This window comes from Aquarana catesbeiana, linkage group LG01, assembly GCF_042186555.1.
Source record: "Aquarana catesbeiana isolate 2022-GZ linkage group LG01, ASM4218655v1, whole genome shotgun sequence".
NCBI classification, from domain to species: Eukaryota; Metazoa; Chordata; class Amphibia; order Anura; family Ranidae; genus Aquarana; species Aquarana catesbeiana.
In genome coordinates this window covers 75,756,979-75,776,604 of record NC_133324.1, presented here as the reverse complement: position 1 = coordinate 75,776,604, position 19,626 = coordinate 75,756,979, and the positions used below count along the sequence as shown (strand labels likewise).

Genomic DNA, 19,626 nt, shown 5'->3' with positions numbered 1-19,626 from the left:
TTTGGCAGCAAATTTCGATTTAGTTTTAGTCTTAGTCTTAGGACGAAAATGGCATTTTAGTTTTAGTCCCATTTTAGTCTTCTGCAATTGTTTTAGTCGTATTTAGTAGACTAAATCTCCAGTACATTTTAGTCATCTAGAATCATTTTAGTCTACTAAAACTCATTTTATTCATCTAAAATCTAATGGGTGTAGTGAAATTGTAATGCATTATTTAAGCATTTTTCTACAATTTCCAAACTCCTATACTACTGCTGGAGTGAAAAATCCAGTATGTTATTTATGATATTGAGGTATGAACAATTTTTGACATTAAATTTCAATTTAGTTTTATTCTTAGTCTTTTGACTAAAATGGCATTTTAGTTTTAATCCCATTTTAGTCTTTTGACTAAAATGTCTTTTTTGTTTGTCGTATTTTAGTCGACTAAAATGGTTTAGTTGGTTTTAGTTGACTAAATTAACACTGGTCTGCAGGCAACAGTGAAGCATGGTGAAGCTTCCTTGCAAGTTTGGGGCTGCATTTCTGCATAAGGAGTTGATTTGGTCAGGATCAATGCTGAGAAATACAGGCAGATACTTGTCCGTCGTGCCATCAGGGAGCCGTGTGATTGGGCCCCAAATTCATTCTACAGCAGAATAACGACCCCAAACACATAACCAATGTCATAAAGAACTATCTTCGGTGTAAAGAGCAACAAGGAGTCCTAAAAGTGATGGTTTGGCCCCCACAGAGCCCTGATCTCAACATCATGGAGTCTGTCTGGGATTACATAAAGGGTTTGAGGCAGCCGACATCCACAGAAATTCTGTGCTTAGTCCTCCAAGATATTTGGAACAACCTACCTGCTGAGTTCCTTCAAAAACTGTGTAAAGTGTACCTAGAAGAATTGATGTTTTGAAGGCAAAGGGTGGTCACACCAAATAATAATTTAGATTTTTCTTCTGTTTATTTACTTTCAATTTTATTCATTTATAAAAATAAACTATTAAGAATAAACACAATTTCTGAAAGTATTCCTAATTTTACAGCATCTTTCACACCTGTCTAAAACTTTTGCACAATACTGTATGTCGTGTTTGGTTTGTAGCAGTAATAGGTTCACTTCAAGGATATTTTCTGATTTGACATTAGGATATACTTGTTAAATTTGCAAGACAAACAGGGTTATTGATCATTTCTATATCACTATATACTTGCTGTTTCTCTTGCTTAGAATTTCTGTGGGTGAAACATTAAAACTGGTGTCTGGAAACCAGAATTTAGGTGCTGGAGGCTATGAGACCACCCAACACTTCAATGACCTCAAGGAGCACCTCCATGTGGTGAAGAGGGACATCGAACATCTAGTGCAGAAAAACTTGGTAAGGACCTGATAAGTGTTGAGATCACTGCCTTGATCCATCTGCAGATTTTTCTTCCTGTAAAGCCTGGTACACACAGCCCCAGCAGGCTGAACAAAAAAAAAAACAAAAACAGAAGAGTTTGCTGTACTAACTATGCGATAGTAAAGCGATCTTCCCCACTGTGCTATTGTTACATAGTTAGTCTGGTTGAAAAAAGACACAAGTCCATCTAGTTCAACTAATAAAAAGGGGGTAACAAACAAAAAAATATTTCTATAATCCTATATACACAATCCCATACCCACAGTTGATCCAGAAGAAGGCAAAAAACCCCAGCTAAGCATGATCCAATTTGCTCCAGCAGGGGAGCTGCCCCCCCCCAAAGATGCAATCGGATGTTCCCTGAATCAACTTCACCTGTAAATGTTAGTATCCAGTTATATTATGTACATTTTAGGAAAGCATCCAGGCCTTTTTTTTTTTTTCTTTGAAGAAATCTACTGAGCTGGCCAGAACCACCTCTTAAAGAGAGTCTATTCCACATTTTAAACATTGAGAAAAAAAATGATGTACTACATACAGCAAAAAGAATATTCTGAGAGATAGAGTATTTCCTATAGTGTGTACACAACTTTCAACAGCCGAATCGGAATTTTCGTACGAAAATTCCTGAAGGAACGACCTCAAAATTTTCTCGTACGGGAACAGATCGAACGATTTTTGTTTTAATGTGTACCATTTTCGTACAAGAAAAATCATAAAAAGACTGCGCCTGATCAGAAACATAAAAGCCTTTGTTGTACAAATTTTCGTTCATCGTTTCTGATTTGCTGTGAAACATAAAAAAAAAAAAAACGGACAAATGTTCGCCTGATTTTCTTATAGTGTGTACCCCACTTTAACACAAAAAGAACCAGTGAAACAAAATTGGAGTTTTGAAAAGCCAGAGACCATTACACAGTCTACATGCACCGGGATTTGGGCCTTCATCTTGCAGTGGATGAAGTGTGGTGAAAAGTCAGATATCACTTCAAGATTTGCTGCACAAATCTACTCTGCAAGTCCACTGAAAAACTCAGTGGAGGAAAACTCTACTAAAAAAAATTCCCACTAGTGTAGCAGACTTTTTTTTTTGATAAGTAAAAATGGTAAAAACACTGGCATGAAGTTTGCTTCTTGTAATAAAATGTCAATCTATTTAATAACTGATGAAGGTTATTTAAAATGAGAAAGTGTTCATAAAATGTTTTTGAAACCAATGCACAGTGTCACACGAGGAATGTTTCCAGGTAACAAGGTAATGCTTAAAATGGAACTTTAGTCAGAACATGAAGTCCTTCTAGATCAGGCTTGCCCCTTTTGCAAGTGTAGCAATGTAAAAGGCACTGAAAAGTTTGCGGAGGCCGATCTGCTGACAGACTTTAAAGTTGAATTAAATCCTCCTATCCTTTTCAGCCAAGGAAGCTGCTTCTGTTTGATCCTCAACTGCTATGGTGCTGCACATGTGATCAGTCATTTGATGGTTTGACAGTGTGACAATTAGCAATTCCAGAAATGTAACTTTTATTTGAAACAGTTAAATCAATGGGTTTAGTTCCACTTTCTGATTAACTACTGGGGCTCTGGGCTTCAGCAAAATCGCAGCCTTCAACAAGAAGAAACAGGAGCAACGCTGGAGGCAATTTACAGTACACACAAATTTTGGTAGTATAATTATTAATGTGGAATGTATGTTCCTTGCTAAAGAACGTTGTTGGTTTTTCTTTTTTTTTTTTTTATCAAGTAGTTACATAGTAGGTGAGGTTGAGAAGTCCAAGTCCGACCTATGTGTGTGATTATTAGAGGTCGACCGATATATCGGCCGATATTTGGCTTTTTTTACTTAATGGGCATCGGCCGATTGTGCTGATAAAAAAAGCCGATTATACCATCAGCGGGACTTGCAAATGACTTCTGTAATAGAAGTCAGTGTAAGTTTTCTGAAGTTTTCTTCTCTCCTCCTCTGGGCAGCCTGCCAAGTCTGATGAGAAGATACATTGTATCTCTTTCAGGTTCTTTTATCAATAGACTGAACTCCGTGGAGAAGTTCTCAGTTTAACCATTTAAAGACTAAATCTTTTCTGACACTTGTTGCTTACAAGTAAAAATCCTGTATTTTCTGCTAGAAAATCACTTAGAACCCCCAAACATTATATATATTTTTTCTAGCAGAGACCCTAGGGAATAAAATAGCGGTTGTTGCAATATTTTATGTCACACGGTATTTGCGCAGTGGTCTTTCAAACGCTATTTTTTTTGAAAAAATACACTAATGAAATTAAAAAAAAAAAAAAAAAAAAAGCAGTAAAGTTAGCCCATTTTTTTTCGTCCAAAAGTTTTGATTACCTGTTTTTGTGTATTTAATATTTAAGATAGTTATTTTTTTTTTAATCTAAATTATACATACAAGTGAACTGATTGGAGGTTTGTTTTGTTTAATAAATGTTTAAATATAAAAAATTTTCTGTATCACTTATTACTTAAGGCTGCTTTCACACTGGAGCGGGCATGCGTTGACGGTAAAACGCTGTTAGTTTTAGCGGCGCTTTACCATCATTTTAGCGGCGCTATTCGACTGCTAGCGGAGTGTTTATAACCCAGCTAGCGGCCGAAGAAGGGATTAAATGTGCCCCTGAAGCGCTGCTGGCGAAACGCTTTGCAGGCGCTTCGGCAGCGGTGCGCATTCATTTCAATGGGCAGGAGTGGTGGAGGAGCGGTATACACCGCTCCAAAGATGCCGCTTGCAGGACTTTGTTTTAACATCCTGCCAGCGCATCGCCTCAGTGTGAAAGCACTCGGGCTTTCACATAGACTGCAGGGGAGCCGTTTTACAGGCGCTATTTTTAGCCCAAAAGCGCCTGAAAAACGCCCCAGTGTGAAAGGGGTCTAACTGTTAGATTTTATGCGATGAAGGGAAAAAAAAAAAAAAAAGAAATCGGCCTAATATATCGGCCCAAAAAAATCGGCATCATATATCGGCCATCGGCCACCGCAATTTCTAAATATCAGCTTTGGCATCGGCCAGAGAAAAACCCATATCGGTCGACCTCTAGTGATTATATGTCAGTATTACATTGTATATCCCTGTATGTTGCGGTCGTTTAGGTGCTTATCTAATAGTTTCTTGAAATTATCAATGTCCCCCGCTGAGACCACCAACTGTGGAAGGGAATTCCACATCCTTGCCGCTCTTACAGTAAAGATCCCTCTACGTCCGGGATATGCAATTAGCGGACCTCCAGCTGTTGCAAAACTACAAGTCCCATCATGCCTCTGACTCTGGGTGTCATGCTTGTGGCTATCAGAGTCTTGCTATGCCTCATGGGACTTGTAGTTCTGCAACAACTGGAGGTCCGCGAATTGCATATCCCTGCTCTACGTAGTTTATGATTAAACCTCTTTTCTTCTAATTGTAATGAGTGGCCACGAGTCTTGTTAAACTCTCTTCTGCGAAAAAGTTTTATCCCTATTGTGGGGTCACCAGTACAGTATTTATAAATTGAAATCATATCCCCTCTCAAGCGTCTCTTCTCCAGAGAGAATAAGTTCAGTGCTCGCAACCTTTCCTCATAACTGATATCCTTAGTTATTGCCCTGCTTGGCTTAGTATTGTCCGCTAATACAGAGATTGAGCTGTTTATCCCATCCTCCAGGTCGTTTATGAATAAATGAATTGGGATCGGTCCCAGCACAGAACCCTGGGGGACCCCACTTTCCACCCCTGACCATTCTGAGTACTCCCCATTTATCACCACCCTCTGAACTCGCCCTTGTAGCCAGTTTTCAATCCATGTACTCACCCTATGGTCCATGCCAACGGATCTTATTTTGTACAGTAAACGTTTATGGGGAACTGTGTCAAATGCTTTTGCAAAATCCAGATACACCACGTCTACGGGCCTTCTTTTATCTAGATGGCAGCTCTCCTCCTCATAGACCGCGCAACTGTCAGTTAAAGTAACTCAGTGCCGTATTGCAAAAAATGGCCTGGTCATTAAGGGGGTAAAACCTTCCTGGGGCTGAAGTGGTTAATATACTGTGTGATTTCATACTAATTCTTATTTGTTTTTGTTTTTTTCAGCCACATGAAAAACAGAAGTGTCCAGAAATTCCCGTCCCTTCTTGTCTTTCCACTACACACTTCTTTATGTTTGTAGCAGTTCAAAGTGTATTATTAATTGGTTACTTTATGTACAGGTGAGTTAAAGCTCTGCTGTCACCAATCAGTGGACTTATTTAGCTGTATACTTAAATCGGTTGTATACCCACTAAAATTTTTTTTTTTTTTACCCCTGTAAAGCAAAAGGCATAATGAGCTAGTATGCACCGCATACTAGCTCATTATGAAATACTTACCTTAGAACGAGGTGTCGGTATCTTACCTGGTCCACGCCGAGGGAGCTGTCATGTTGCCTCGGCGTGTCTTCCGGGTATCGCGGTTCCAGCGCTGTGAGTGGCTGGATCCACTATGTCATCACTCCCGCGCATGCACGCGGGAGATTTCTTACCTGGCAAGGTCCGGCAGTTGCCGGGCCTTCAGCCGAGAATCCCCTGTGCGCATGCGCCGCTGCAGTCAGCGGCTCATAGCAAGGGGAATATCTCCTAAACCGTACAGGTATTTTTTTTTACCTACAGGTAAGCCTTATATGCTTACCTGTAGGTAAAAGTTAAAAAAAGACTATACAACCACTTTAAGATCAGTTGACTCATTCCTTGGCTGAAAGGGGGGTTTAAAATCCCTTTTCATTAGGTTTCCTTGGTATAGCATTTTTTTCTAGGTCTTGTACTCCTGCCATTTGATTGTTCTCTTCAGCGCTCCTAAAATCTTAAGGCTTGTACACTCAATCAGAAAATCGTAGGAAAAATACCGCTTTCAAATCGTTCGTACGATAATCTGATCGCTCGTACAGAGCTTTCGAGAGCCGATCACGACGGTTCATCCGATATTATCCGATCAGACAAGCACATAAATTTTTCTGGTACGATACCAGATTGTAAGATTTTTGTTTTAATCAGTACAGTTGTCTTTCGAAAGTACAACACATTACATCACTTCCGAATTTTTATTCTGCCCGTACGAGAATTTTTTGTAACTAGTAAACACTTCATCTTTGATATGAGATTAGCATGCAAAAAAAAAAATGGATGATCATTCATCCGATAATCTCATTGTGCGCAGGCATAAGCATCAACACTTCCTACCCGGCTCATATTTTCTGGCTATAACAATGCAATGTGATTGGGAATGATCATGGAGAAGAAGGCACAGAGAGAACTCATGTTGTCAGGTTTAGGAGATTCATTGAAATAGAACAGACATATCAATATGGACAGCGTGCGGCCCCCAGTAGTCCAAGAATCTAAGAAAAGAAAAAAAGAATGCACCCCCCAGCTGTTGAGTTGATAAAGTATACATTCTCGTATACCGTATTTATCGGCGTATAACACGCACCCCAAGTTTAGGAGGGAATTTTAAGGAAAAAAAACTTTTAGGAGGGAAGTTTAAGGGAAAAAAACTTACATTAAAATGCCCATCAATGCAGCCTTATCTGTCCATCTGCAGCCTTTCCAGTGTCAGTGCAGCCTTGCCCCAGTGCAGCCTTGCCCCAGTCCAGCTTTGTGATAGATTCGATTCAAATATGGCGCCGAGACTGCAGGGATTCGTCGGAGCCGAGATACACATACCCGAGTGTTCTCGGCTTTTTTCGGCGCCGCCGTCACGCCCAGTCCCGCCCTATGATGGACATAACACAGGTCCAGGGGCGGGACTGGGCGTGACGGCGGTGCCGAAAAAAGCGAGAACACTCGGGTATGTGTATCTCGGCTCCGACGAATCCCTGCAGTCTCTGCGCCATATTTGAATCTACCCACGGCTGTGTATGTCGGCGGCAATTGCCGCGATCGCTCCGATAACACAAAATCGCCGGGGATCGGCCTATAACACGCACCCACGATTTTCCCCTGATTTTCAGGGGAAAAAAGTGCGTGTTATATGCCGATAAATACGGTTATTTTGTAGTGGAGTACTGCAGAAAATGCGGCTCCTTTCTCTGATTTTTATGGTAAGTGGCATTTTTTTAATAATGTTAACGTACATCTGAAGGCTTGTGTGTGACAGTCTAAACAAACCCAGTTACTATGTGATGTATAAGCCTCATAAAGTAAACAAAATATTTTTTTTACCTTTTTCTGATTGAGCCAAACCCTCCATCATTTGTGTGTGTCACACACTCCCCCTCCCAAACACTGCAGCTCACAGTAGGAGGGTTTCAGTAATTGAGGCAGTGCAGCCAATCCAGAAAGCGGTGGACAGGACAAGGTGTGAACAAGGGCTGATTCATTAGTTATAAGATTGTAAATCGGCAATGACAATGCCCATAGCCCTGCAACATTTTTTTTCTTCATCACACAAGCAGGCACAACCTTTATGAAAGTGGCAACTGCAACATATTTTTTGTGCACCATCACATGAAGCTGCATTAGGTGGACTTCACTGGCAGGATCAACATGTATTTTGGGGACTTGGGAGAAAACTGATGTTGCAGATGCACTTTTATAATGAATTGCTACGGCTTTTTTATTATTTTTTTTAATGGAGCCATAGTTCTTGAAGTGCCAAAATCTTGTATTGGAATTAAGTATGTTCCGCCCAGGTAGACATAATGTGACCTCCTTGAAGACTTGATCCTCAGTTCTGCCCACTGTGTCATCTGAGTTTATAGTGCCTGTTGTGGATATTAGCAACCCTGCCAATTTCAGAAACCGAGAACAGACTGTTATAGTTGGAGATCTAAAGAGCTCTGCAAACCAAAGAATATGAACATTATGTATGTTACTGTTTGCCTTCCCTAATAAGCTTGAAAGTGTATAACAAATCAAGTGTTTTTTTGTTTTTCTTTTTCAGAAATCAGCAAGAAGCAGCAGCTAAAAAGTTCTTTTGATGAGCCATTGTACATCATGTCTACCTGCACCACAGTACACCTGGTGTAGGCCTGTATGCGAGGGACTGCTCGACTAGTTTAAATTATTGAATTTTTGAAAAAAAGAAAATGCGGCAAAGAATTTCTGAATTTATTAAAAGTTGGATATGTGAATACAAGAAAGGGATCTTGAGGAAAAAAAGATTTTTATCTATTTTTTAAACTGTGTCCACGAGAACTGTGTGATTTTCATTTTATTGCAATAACCTCTAGTGTGTGTGATCGATAACCGTAAGACCCATCTACGCTCAGGGCTGATTTTTTTTTTTTTTCTTTTTTTTAAATCTTTTATTCTTTATTTTTCCTAACTTTAGCAATAGTCATACTTTTGTTAACCTTGAAGTAAACCTGTTTTGCCCCTTTAGGGCAAAGTGACAGGTTCTCTTTATAGCCCACTCCTTCTGCTGTGAATACTTATATTTTTGGCTAGCTGAAAAGAATTACATAGTACTCTGGGTATGAGAGTCCATGTGGCCTTCTTCCCTTCCTTTCCCTATGCAGTGCACTATTGCCAGGTCTGGACACTGTCACATCGGGATGAGGGGAAGATATTTGGCCCTGTGTAAGTGCATCAAATTTTCAATTGGAGGCTGCAGCAAGAGAACAGGATGGTGTGGTGATGCAGCAAAGTTTAGGTATGAGGAAGTGGGAAAAATGGCAGGTTCACTTTAATGCGGTTAGAATTACAATTAATTCGGCAATACTGTAAACCTTTTTGTAGCAAACCACTCCCAAGGTGTATACTGTACTGTATAATGTTAATCCTTAAGTATTTGTTACTCTTTAAAGTGGTTCTAAAGGTTTTTTGGTTTTATCCTAATGCATTCTATGCATTAAGATGATAAACCTTCTGTGTGCAGCAGCCCCCCAATACTTACCCGAGCCCAATCTCAAACCAGCGATGTTGCACGAGAGACTCGGCTGTCCGGGACTCTCCCTCCTGATTGGCTGCGCCATTGGCTCCCGCTGCTGTCACTCAAAGTCAGTGAGCCAAGGAGGAGAGGGGGCAGGGCCGAGCCGCGACTCCCTGTCTGAACGGGGGACACAGAGCAGCGGCTGGACACGGGTGCCCCCATAGAAAGCTGCTTGATGTGGGGACTCTCGATGGGAGGGAGGGACCTGAGAAGAGGAGGATCTGGGCTGCTCTGTGCAAAATCCCTGTACAGGGCCGGTAGGTATAACATTTTTTTTTTTTTTTCTTTTTTTAAAACAAGACTTTAGCATCACTTTAACCTCCCTACATTCACCCACTTGCACCTTTTTTATTAAAAGGGTTTTCCACTTTAATTTTAGGGGTACACACACAGTTATGTGTTTTGAAAGACTGTAAATGCATTCAATTACCCTATGTGACTTGCAATTTGTATGCAGTTTAGTCACATGGTTGACTATAGAAAGAGTGAAGGAATTTTGGCTCTAAGTACGAATTTTAAATTTCCAATAATGCTTGTTGTAAAGGGGGTTTTGTTTGTGTGATTGTAAATGTGCTGGATGCCCAGAAATAATTTAGGAAAAGATTGGATTTTGTGTGTATTCTTACATCAAAAATTCTAATGGAGTTTTAAGAAGCACTAGTCATGGGCATCAAAAACTGCAACGCATTCTAAGTGTGTGTACGCTTGGACTCTTCTGCAACATTGAACATGCCGAAAGGTACTATCAGAACCAGAAATAGCATTTGGTGTTTTTATTGAGCAGGGACAATTCAGTATACAAGTTGTAAACCACACACATCCTAAGAGGTTGGAAGAGCCGAGGAGGGCCCCCTCCACTTGGTTTCCCCTTGGATTATTTAGCTTTAGAGCCCTCCTGTATCCATAGAACATTCTGCTGTGGGAGACTGAAGTCTGCTTGTCAATGCTGAACCATTTTTGTGTCTACTTTAGCTTATCCTTTCTTCTAAATTGAATGTGTACTTTGTTCATGCAGGGCAAAATAAGAGTGCTTGAATAATCATTGCTTAGCTGGTTTTATTTGTCGTTCTTCGGCACTGGTTACAAACAGAGGAAGCCTTTTGTAAGTAGGGCTGGGGAAAAATCGATTTGAATCGAGTTGAGAGGTCAAATCGATTCAAAATTTCAGCAAATCGATTTTTTTTTTTTTTTTTTTTCCCCCTCACCAGGACCGGCGCTGACAAGGGGCAGAAGTAAGACCAATACCGGCGCTGACACAGCACTGGTCCTGAGGAGCTGCAGTCGGGTTTTTAGGTGAGGCCGCGGCTTCAGGTTAGTCCGCGAAGCCGGACGCCGCGAACTAGGCCGAAGCCGTGGCCTCGCCTAAATCTCCTGCCCGCAGCTCCTCAGGACCGGCGTGGTGTCCAAAAAAAATACGATTTGAATCTAGTTTTTTTTTTTTTTTTTTTAAATCTCAGATTTTGTTTTTGAGAAAATCGCCCAGCTCTATTTGTAGGCAAGTCATGATCTGGAGCTTTTGCAGGGCTAATGACTCTCTACCTGCCCTCATGCGACAGCACTAGTTGGATGAGTGGTCAGTCACTAAGTACCAGCACTGGAATATGGGAGAAAGGAATGGTGAGTCACCTGCTCCCTATACCTGGATCTACAGATATTCTCTCCTTATGGTTAAACGGAGCCAAGAGGAGCAACGTGAAGGTAAATCTCAGCAGCTGGCGGGGCACCTATTGAACGTATACCAAGATTAGTTTGCTAAACTGACAGAATTTATGAAATGGTTGACTGTACCCCTTCTAAAGCACAGGGAAGCATAGCTTGCAGCTCCAAATTCAGTGCTCTGGCATGCCTCCTCCAGTGGTTGAGTAAGCATTTAGTAACTTATAGAGGGGTGATCATTTTTAGGAGAATGTGGGGGCTTGGGTTCAGGTTCAGTCCTGTAGGCTACCACATTACTGGGGCTGCTTTAGGTGTTTGCAAAGAGCGAGACGGACTTTCTCCAACACCTTAATTTCTGGCTGTTTTTCTGTCCAGTTGGAGTTTTCATAGGGATAACTTCATCTCCCGGTTTGATTTAATTTATTCTTATGGGGCAGAAGTAAGACCCATATACAGTCAAAGGTCAATTTGAGGTGCTTGGTGTGCATGCTGGATACTTGGGTATGAAAACATGCTTTGCAGTCTCCATAGTGAACATGTAAAAGCTGGTAGTTCTAGTAGACCATTCTCATCCTTGGAGTTTGTAGGATTCAACAAGCCTTTCAAGTCACCAGACCCAACCCCACTGGTCATTTTGAGTTAGAAATCATGTAATTGTCCAATTGAAAGCGCTGCAAGTGACCGTTCATATTGATAACTGGTAGTTTGAAGAAGTTATGTTGCTTACCAGCAACAACTAATAGTAGTTTACAGTTTGTGTTAATCGTGCATACCAATGACTGAAAAAAAAATTGAAAGTAATGCATTGCCTTCAAGGATTCTCTGCTTAATTCAGATAGGACATGATTGTATCTATAATGCAAATACAACACAGCTGCTAATCCCTTCCCTTGCAAGATGCTTCTTCAGCTGTCATCCTAAGCTGCAATACGTGAACACATAATCACATACTGTTTCTTGGCCCTGTATACTATACATTGATGTGTGATCAGTTGGCATCTGTGAATATATGTTGAATTCTAGAAATGTTCTGCTGGGGATTGTGCACATCTAACCATCAAAACTACTGGTACCTGTATTAACTACTCAGATTTCATTTTTCTGTTTAGTTTAGAAAGTGAAAACCGTTTTTTTTTTTTCTTTTTCCCATCCTGACATATTTTAACTACTATTCATTGTAGTTAAGAGTTTTTAAATGACTTGCTAAATAGTCTTTCACTGTAAACACTTAAGCATGTGTCCTACCGTGTCAGTTTTATTTTTCTAAAAGATACTACCCCCTTTAGTTAGTGCAGCTCAATACTGAAGTATGAGGCAGGGGAGGAGTGGAGAGGCTGAGTGGGTAAATAGTGCAAAAAGGCAGTCACATTAGGTGGGTGTGGTGGTCACATTCTAGTTACCAGTATTGCCTGTAGTTTTCCCTACAGCTGATGATTTTTCCCATTACTGATTGTACATGCCTTGTCTCTATATGGAGATGGCCATCACAGGGCTTTGCTTCCATATTTGCGTCTGATTGTTGATCTAACAATTGGTGGGAAAATATTCAGGAAGCAGGAAAAGTGGATGAAGCAGGAGCAGGGAGATCATTGCACTGCAGGTCCTCAGGTACAGCTTCCTCTCCAGCAAGGAGAACAGTGAGCAGCACAGTAGTGAAAACACTAAATCTCACTTCAGTGACCAATTGCATCTAAGGCATTGCTGACTCTTATCAGTGCCCTAGGTGATCTCTCTGTAGATAGCAGATCTCTCTATAGATAGGATCTATAAGGCTCCAGATATAAGACCTATGCTGCTGTTTTTCAGGAGGCAATCAAGACACAAATGGTAAATCTTTCAGCTGTTCATGCAATTGATATATTGACTATAAGATAGCAAATTGTGAAGGACGTAAGTACTATTGACATCTAAACTGGCCATTCTGTAACCTTAATGCAATTTAAGAAAAACGGTGATCCTTTGTGTGAAAAGAACTGCTGTCCTATACATGTAGAAATTTGAATCCTTATTTTTATTTGACCTGTTGACCAAGTGTGAACCAAAAACTGCATGGCTCCCATAGTGCCATTAGTGCTTGCCCTCATTTGACCATGAGCAAGTTCTATTGTCAGCATCCTATATTTGAGGGGCTGGAAATGGGGTTGTTTGGTCCTATACTGAGTTGTTCCCCATTGTAAGGAAATGCATTATTGTCATATGTGTATTTAGTGGTTTCCATAGCTCTTCGTATTGAAACCATATGTCCCACTTTTCCATTTGACTGTCATTTTTTTTAGTTTTGGCTTTGCTCATCTCTACTTTTATAAGTTGGCTAACTTAAAGCCTACAATAGTTAATGTAAAATACTCAGCATTAGATTTGCCTTTTGCTGCTACTGATTGTGGGTGTGATGCGTGTTGTATTTTCTCTTAATGTAGAAGTCAGTTCAGTTGGTTGCCGGTAGGCATACTATGTGTGGGCACAACTGTTCTGCCTTCATAAATCAAATATGCTGCCTTAATCTGTGTTCATCTCCAAAGCAAAGTCTGTATACTGTAAGCATTAAAGTGTATTAGCCGGTTACTGGAATATTGCAAACATTTTACTTTACCCTACCCATCAAAAAAAGTCGTATATCATTGCCATAGACAAATCATCATTCCGCCCATTTACAAAGCCTTAAGAGACCTCTAAGAGGTGTTTTATTTTTATTTTTTTTTAATTCAACAAATTTCACGGTTTGAGTGTTTTTTTTTGTTTTTTTTTTAAGCATCCCTTAGACAAGCATACGAAGATTATTAGAGCGAAAGGGCAAAACTTGCATTCGTTGTCTGCAAAATGTTACAAGGAGGTTTTCAAGGAAAGGCCCCTCATAGCCTTGATTCTGTTCCACCCAATTCCTGCAAAATCAGCTGAAATTTGAGCTGTTGGTAGCCCTGCAAGCATCATCTGACTCAACAAAAGTCAGTTTAATAATTTGCTGCACTGGATGAATAATCATATAGGATGCAGTCACTTTTTCAGCAGCACCATTGTATTTAAGCAGCTGTGGATGCCGTGACTGCCTGAATACAAGAGCTAGCACGATGAGGTCAGTTTCACATGGGCTTCAGCTTGTATAAGAGCAGTGTAAACAGCAAGCTATGACAAAGCATTTGCAGCAAACTTCCTTGAAGCTTCAAAAGTACCCTTCAGGTTCAGTTTCTAAGCTGAACACACAACCTAATGGGAGTATTGATTGCAACTATAAACAAGCTGCTAGCAGACTTCTCAACAAGCCTCAAAAGGTGCTGAAGCCTGCTAGCAGCTTGTTTAACGTGGCAATCAATACTCCCATTAGGATCTGTTTTCAACATTTACAAACTGGTGCTGAAATTGTATTTTAAAAGCTTCAACAAAGCTTGCTGAAAGCTCTGCAAATACTTTGTCAAAGCTTGCTGTTCACGCTGCTCTTATACAAGCTGAAGCCTGTGCGAAAACGGCTGTAATCGTGTGATTTTTGGTAGCGCCGGCAGGGAAATAACTTTTTTTTTTTTTAAATGAGGGAAAATTAAGTCACGTATGGAAGCCTTAGGAGTTCAGCTCTTTCAAAATACTGAAGAGAAAATTATTTTAGCTCAATATCTTTTGTGTGCGCGAAAGGCTTTGCAATGTTTGAGACCTTATCTGCAATCATTCTTGGATGAACTAGTTGGTGGGACTGCCAAAGATAGCCATGCCAGTAATTAAGGCTCCCCAGTGACCAGTCTATCTCAGTGTGGTTGATTTTTGCTTCAAGTATAAGGTTTAGGGCATGCTTAGCTTTTTGCTTTACTTCTCTGTCAGTTTTGTACAGCATATTCAAAGAATTGGTTCCCTAGAAATAAAATGCATCAGAAAAAAAAAATCTAACAAACTTGGGAAATCTTTTATATGATATTGGTTATTCTGATGGTGACTGGCTCCAGTTATGGCCCTTTAGAGAGGCCTGACAGGGTACATCATTACAGAAAAGTATTGGTTTGACCCGAGTATGATCACATGAAGTTTATATAGCTGGTGGGATATGTTCCGACAATAATAACAAACAGCCAAAGGGTATTGTGTCAGAGAACACTGTATAGTAAGATCATACAAAATTGTATGCCCAATAATAAATCTGTTGTGTGTCAGGAAAATGTACAGAAATGCCATTTGAAACTAGCAGATAAAGAATCTACTGAAAATCTGCCATCAGTATTTCCATTCATAAATACAATGTATTTGTTTAGCCAAAATGATTCATTTGGAAATGTATTTTTTTTTTCCTTGCAAATTTATTTGAGTTTTTTTGTTGTCCACAAAAACAGTATTAAAGCAGTCATGCAGCTAATTGGCTGTATACATTTCAAATTTTGTTTCTGTAAATTGGGCATTTTTATTTTAACTTTGGAAGAAATAAAGAAGTTAAAATAGTTTGTTGTGTTTTGCAGTTTTATCTCTGTACCTTTTGGACAGTAAAACAGCCAGGTGCGTGCCAGGATGTGGCATGCGTAGTCAATGGCGAATCTTTTCTGGACACCCGTTCTAAATGGAGGAATTGGCTGTTTAATTCGCATCTGTTGCTGACGCACGTACATAACTAAGACCAACTCCAGCCAAAACCTGTCTGTTTTCTTATTGCAATCTTTCATCCTATTGGTCAGCACAGGAAGTGAGGAGAAATGTCTCCAAGAAAAAACAGCAACACCGCTTCGTCTGCCACCCCTCTGATTCCATCCTGCTCATGGGACAAAGAAACTGTAACATTGGTTTCCTTTCCCTTAATGCTTAGTATTGTTGTACTTGGCTGAGTCGAATGTGGCTGAGGTGTCTAAATTACAAAATCTTTGGTTAAAAAAAAAAGCAATAAACAAAGTACATATGTTCAGTATGTATTTAGCGATTTGTGCTCGGTTCCATGAGGGTGCCAAGCCATGCAATATGCATGGACAGTATTTTTTGACAGAGTGAAGACTACGTATGTGGCTGTCCTTGATTTATGTGTGTGTAGAGCCCTAACTGTAAAGTGGAACTTCACTCCCCCAATCAACATTCACTATTTTTAATCCTTGTGCTGGTAACATTCATAAATAGATGGGAAAAGTATATGGCATTCACTTGTTTTGCCTTTTTTTTTTCAGTTACTTCCTGGTTTGCAGGCCTAGGCAAATGTCACACATTCCAGGAGTCTTCATGAGGGTGTTTTTTTGTTTTTTTTTCAGTTAAGCACATCCTTCTGCCTGCATGCCTTGGCAAAGGGCAGATGGAATCTAGATAGTAATTGCTACATGAATCATCTACCATTGCTCAAGATGGCCACAGCCAGAAATGCTGGGGGTTGCTTTTCAAAGTGATCTCTCAGCAAAATAAGTCAGTGAAATGCTCCGATGCAGTGTAGTTCCCCTTTAATGCAGCTGAACCTCCCATGGAATTCATAAGAACAACCACCATGATCCAGGCCTGACTTTCTGACATGCATGCTAACCTCCCTCATACACTTAGGGAAAGTCTTCACAGAAGAGAAGAGGCTGTCGAAGCAGGAAAGGGAGGACGAACTTAAAAAGCTTTAAAGGCTGAGATACTTTTGGTCATGTAATGACAGTTTCATGTTTTGGAACTTAAACGCTTCCTACCTTAATATGACGTCCTTAGGTCGAAGGGGCGATATCTGGAGGATGCCTGCAGCTACAGGCATCATCCAAATATCTTTGCTGGCAATTCCCTCACTTTTGAAAGCTATCCTAGCAACTGTTCAGCCACCTGGATTGCTTTTACAGCCCCCACCCCCCTGTGGCTGTGGGTATACGTAGGTTGTGCCCTCATGTGAACGGCATTTGCACCACACATGTGAAGTATCACTGCAAACGTTAGCGTGAGAGCAATGATTCTAGCACTAGATCTCAGTAACTCTAAACTGGTAATCTGTAAAATAAAAAAAAAATTTAAAGTGTAGTCTATAGAGATTTGTTAAGTACCGAAGTTTGGTGCCATTCCACGAGCGTGCACAATTTTAAAGCATGACACGTTTTTAATATATATATATTTGTGCTCATAAGTTTACATACCCTGGCAGAATTTATGATTTCTTGGCCATTTTTCAGAGAATATGAATGTTTAAACAAAAAACATTTCTTTCACTCGTGGTTAGTGTTTGGCTGAAGCCATTTATTATCAATTAACTGTGTTTACTCTTTTTAAATCCATAATGGCAACAGAAACTACCCAAATGACCCTCATCAAAAGTTTACATACCTCGGTTCTTAATACCATGGATTTCCCCCTTTAACATCAATGAAAGCTTAAAGTCTTTTGTGGATGAGGTTCTTTATCTTCTCAGATGGTAAAGCTGTCCATTGCTCTTGGCAAAACGCTGTCCAGTTCCTGTAAATGCTTGGGCTGTCTTGCATAAACTGCACGTTTGAGATCTCCCCAGAGTGACTCAATGATATTGAGGTCAGGAGACTGAGATGGCCACTCCAGAACCTTCACTTTATTCTGCTGTAGCCAATGACAGATCGACTTGACCTTGTGTTTTGCATCCTTGTCATGTTGGAATGTCCAAGTACATCCCATGCACAGCTTCCTGGCTGATGAATGCAAATGTTCCTCCCTTATTTTTTTGATAACATTCTGCATTCATTTTGCCAACAGTTTTGACCAAATTTCCTGTGCCTTTGTAGTTCACACATCTCCAAAACATCAGTGATCCACCTCTGTACCTTTCATCGTGGGCCTTGTTGATTCCTCTTCAAATGTAACATTTATGGTTGTGGCCAGAAAGCTCAATTTTGGTCTTATCACTCCTAATGACTTTGTGCTAGAAGGTTTGAGGCTTGTCTCTGTGTTTTTTGGCGTATTATAAGCGGGATACTTTGTGGAATTTGCGTAGTAATGGCTTTCTTCTGACAACTCGACCATACAGCCCATCTTTCTTCAAGTGTCTCCTTATTGTGCATCTTGAAACAGCCACACCACATGTTTTCAGAGAGTCTTGTATTTCACCTGAAGTTATTTGTGGGGTTTTTTTTGCCTCCCGAACAATTTACTTGGCAGTTGTGGCTGAAATTTTAGTTGGTCTACCTGACCATGGTTTTGTTTCAACAGAAGCCCTCATTTTCCACTTCTTGATTAGAGTTTGAACACTGATTGGCATTCTCAATTCCTTGGATATCTTTTTATATCCCTTTCCTGTTTTATACAGTTCAACTACCTTTTCCCGTAGATCCTTAGACAAATCTTTTGCTTTCCCCATGACTCAGTATCCAGAAATATCAGTGCAGCACTGGATGAAAGATGCAAGGGTCTGTCAAGAGTCCATAAACTCAGTGACCTTTTTTATACACACACACACATCACAGGTGAGGATGGTTACCATTTTAATAGCCATTCAAACCCATTTGTGTCAACCTGTGTGTATGTTAGGCCAAAATCACAAGGGTATGCAAACTTTTGATCAGGGTCATTTGGGTAGTTTCTGTTGTTATTATGATTTTAAAAGCGTAAACATTCGATTGATAATAAAATGGCTTCAGCCAAACACTGACCACAAGTCAAAAATGTTTGCGTTATCGTTCATATTCTCAGAAAAATGGTTAAGAAATCAAATTCTGCCTAGGTATCTAAACTTATGAGCACAACTGTGTGTGTATATGTAGATAGATAAGGGGGGTTCTGAGTAATTTTCTAGCAAAAAAAATACAGGTTTTTACATGTAGGAGAAAAATGGCAGAATTGGCATGGGCTGGAAGTAGTCAAATAACCAGATTACTCCCTTCATCCCCTTTCCACCGACATAAATGTCCAGAGTATAATAGAAGAGAGAAATAAAGGGAAAACATTTAAATGTCCATAATTTGGTGCCTTCTAAGGCTGCTGCGCTTGATGGTAAGACATGCGCTTTAGTTGGCATCAATTCTACTAGGTGAACGTGTGCTGCTCAAACAGTCGAGGAAGGCATGCAGATGGCCATGCTACAATGAATCTTGCTCTACCACACTTTTGGCCGCCGTAGTCCTAGTGCCTATAATAGATAAGCAAAATGAGGCACTAACAATTTTCTTTCAGTTCCATCCAGATTCCAAAAGCTTAAAAACTACAGCCAAAGAGCATTTTATGTACACAAAATGTGCTTTCTTTGGGCATCTGTAAGGATACGATGCACTATGTTACCAAAAGTATTGGGAATTTACAAGCATGTGAACTTCCCAATACCAGCATCCCAGTCTTAGTTCGTAGGGCTCATTATTGAGTTGGCCCACCCTTTGCGTCTATAACAGCTTCAAGTCTATCCCCAAGGTTTAGGAGTGTAGTTAGTGGGTGTCAGATCTTGCAGCTATTGCCTTGAATGGAGGCGACCCATTTGGACATAGATCTGACGCCCACTAACTAAAGAGCCTTATACCGACTCTGCTGGTGTGAAGATCAATATGTTCATGCGAGCTTATCAATGACCATTCAATTGGTACCCCATACTCCCCTTCATATAGCCCTTTTTTCTACTCGCCCTAGATTCACCACTGTATATTCTCTAGCACTCAGACATCCATTTGGGTCTGTGCCTTCCTGACACAGTACCCTCTTGGACGGGCTCCGTGATTCGGTGTCTCTTTTTTTTTTTTTTGGGGGGGTGGATCAGTGTGGGCGGAGTGGGGCCAGCCACACACACACCCAGGCTCCGGTTTTTGGATCCGTGGGTGGTTTTGACATATCCGC

The 19,626-nt window shown here is 40.4% G+C and overlaps 1 protein-coding gene across 1 annotated transcript in view; it reads left to right on the top strand.

The window, feature by feature from the left end:
• The window catches only part of LMAN1 (lectin, mannose binding 1), a 60,721-nt gene extending 45,373 nt beyond the window's left edge, over positions 1 to 15,348 (top strand). The window contains exons 11-13 of the mRNA XM_073620634.1: positions 1,217 to 1,364; positions 5,467 to 5,582; positions 8,290 to 15,348. Of these exons, the coding sequence (XP_073476735.1) occupies positions 1,217 to 1,364; positions 5,467 to 5,582; positions 8,290 to 8,326 (301 nt within the window). The 3' untranslated portion in view covers positions 8,327 to 15,348. The remainder of the gene's footprint in view (positions 1 to 1,216; positions 1,365 to 5,466; positions 5,583 to 8,289) is intronic.
• The last annotated feature ends 4,278 nt before the right edge of the window (positions 15,349 to 19,626 follow it).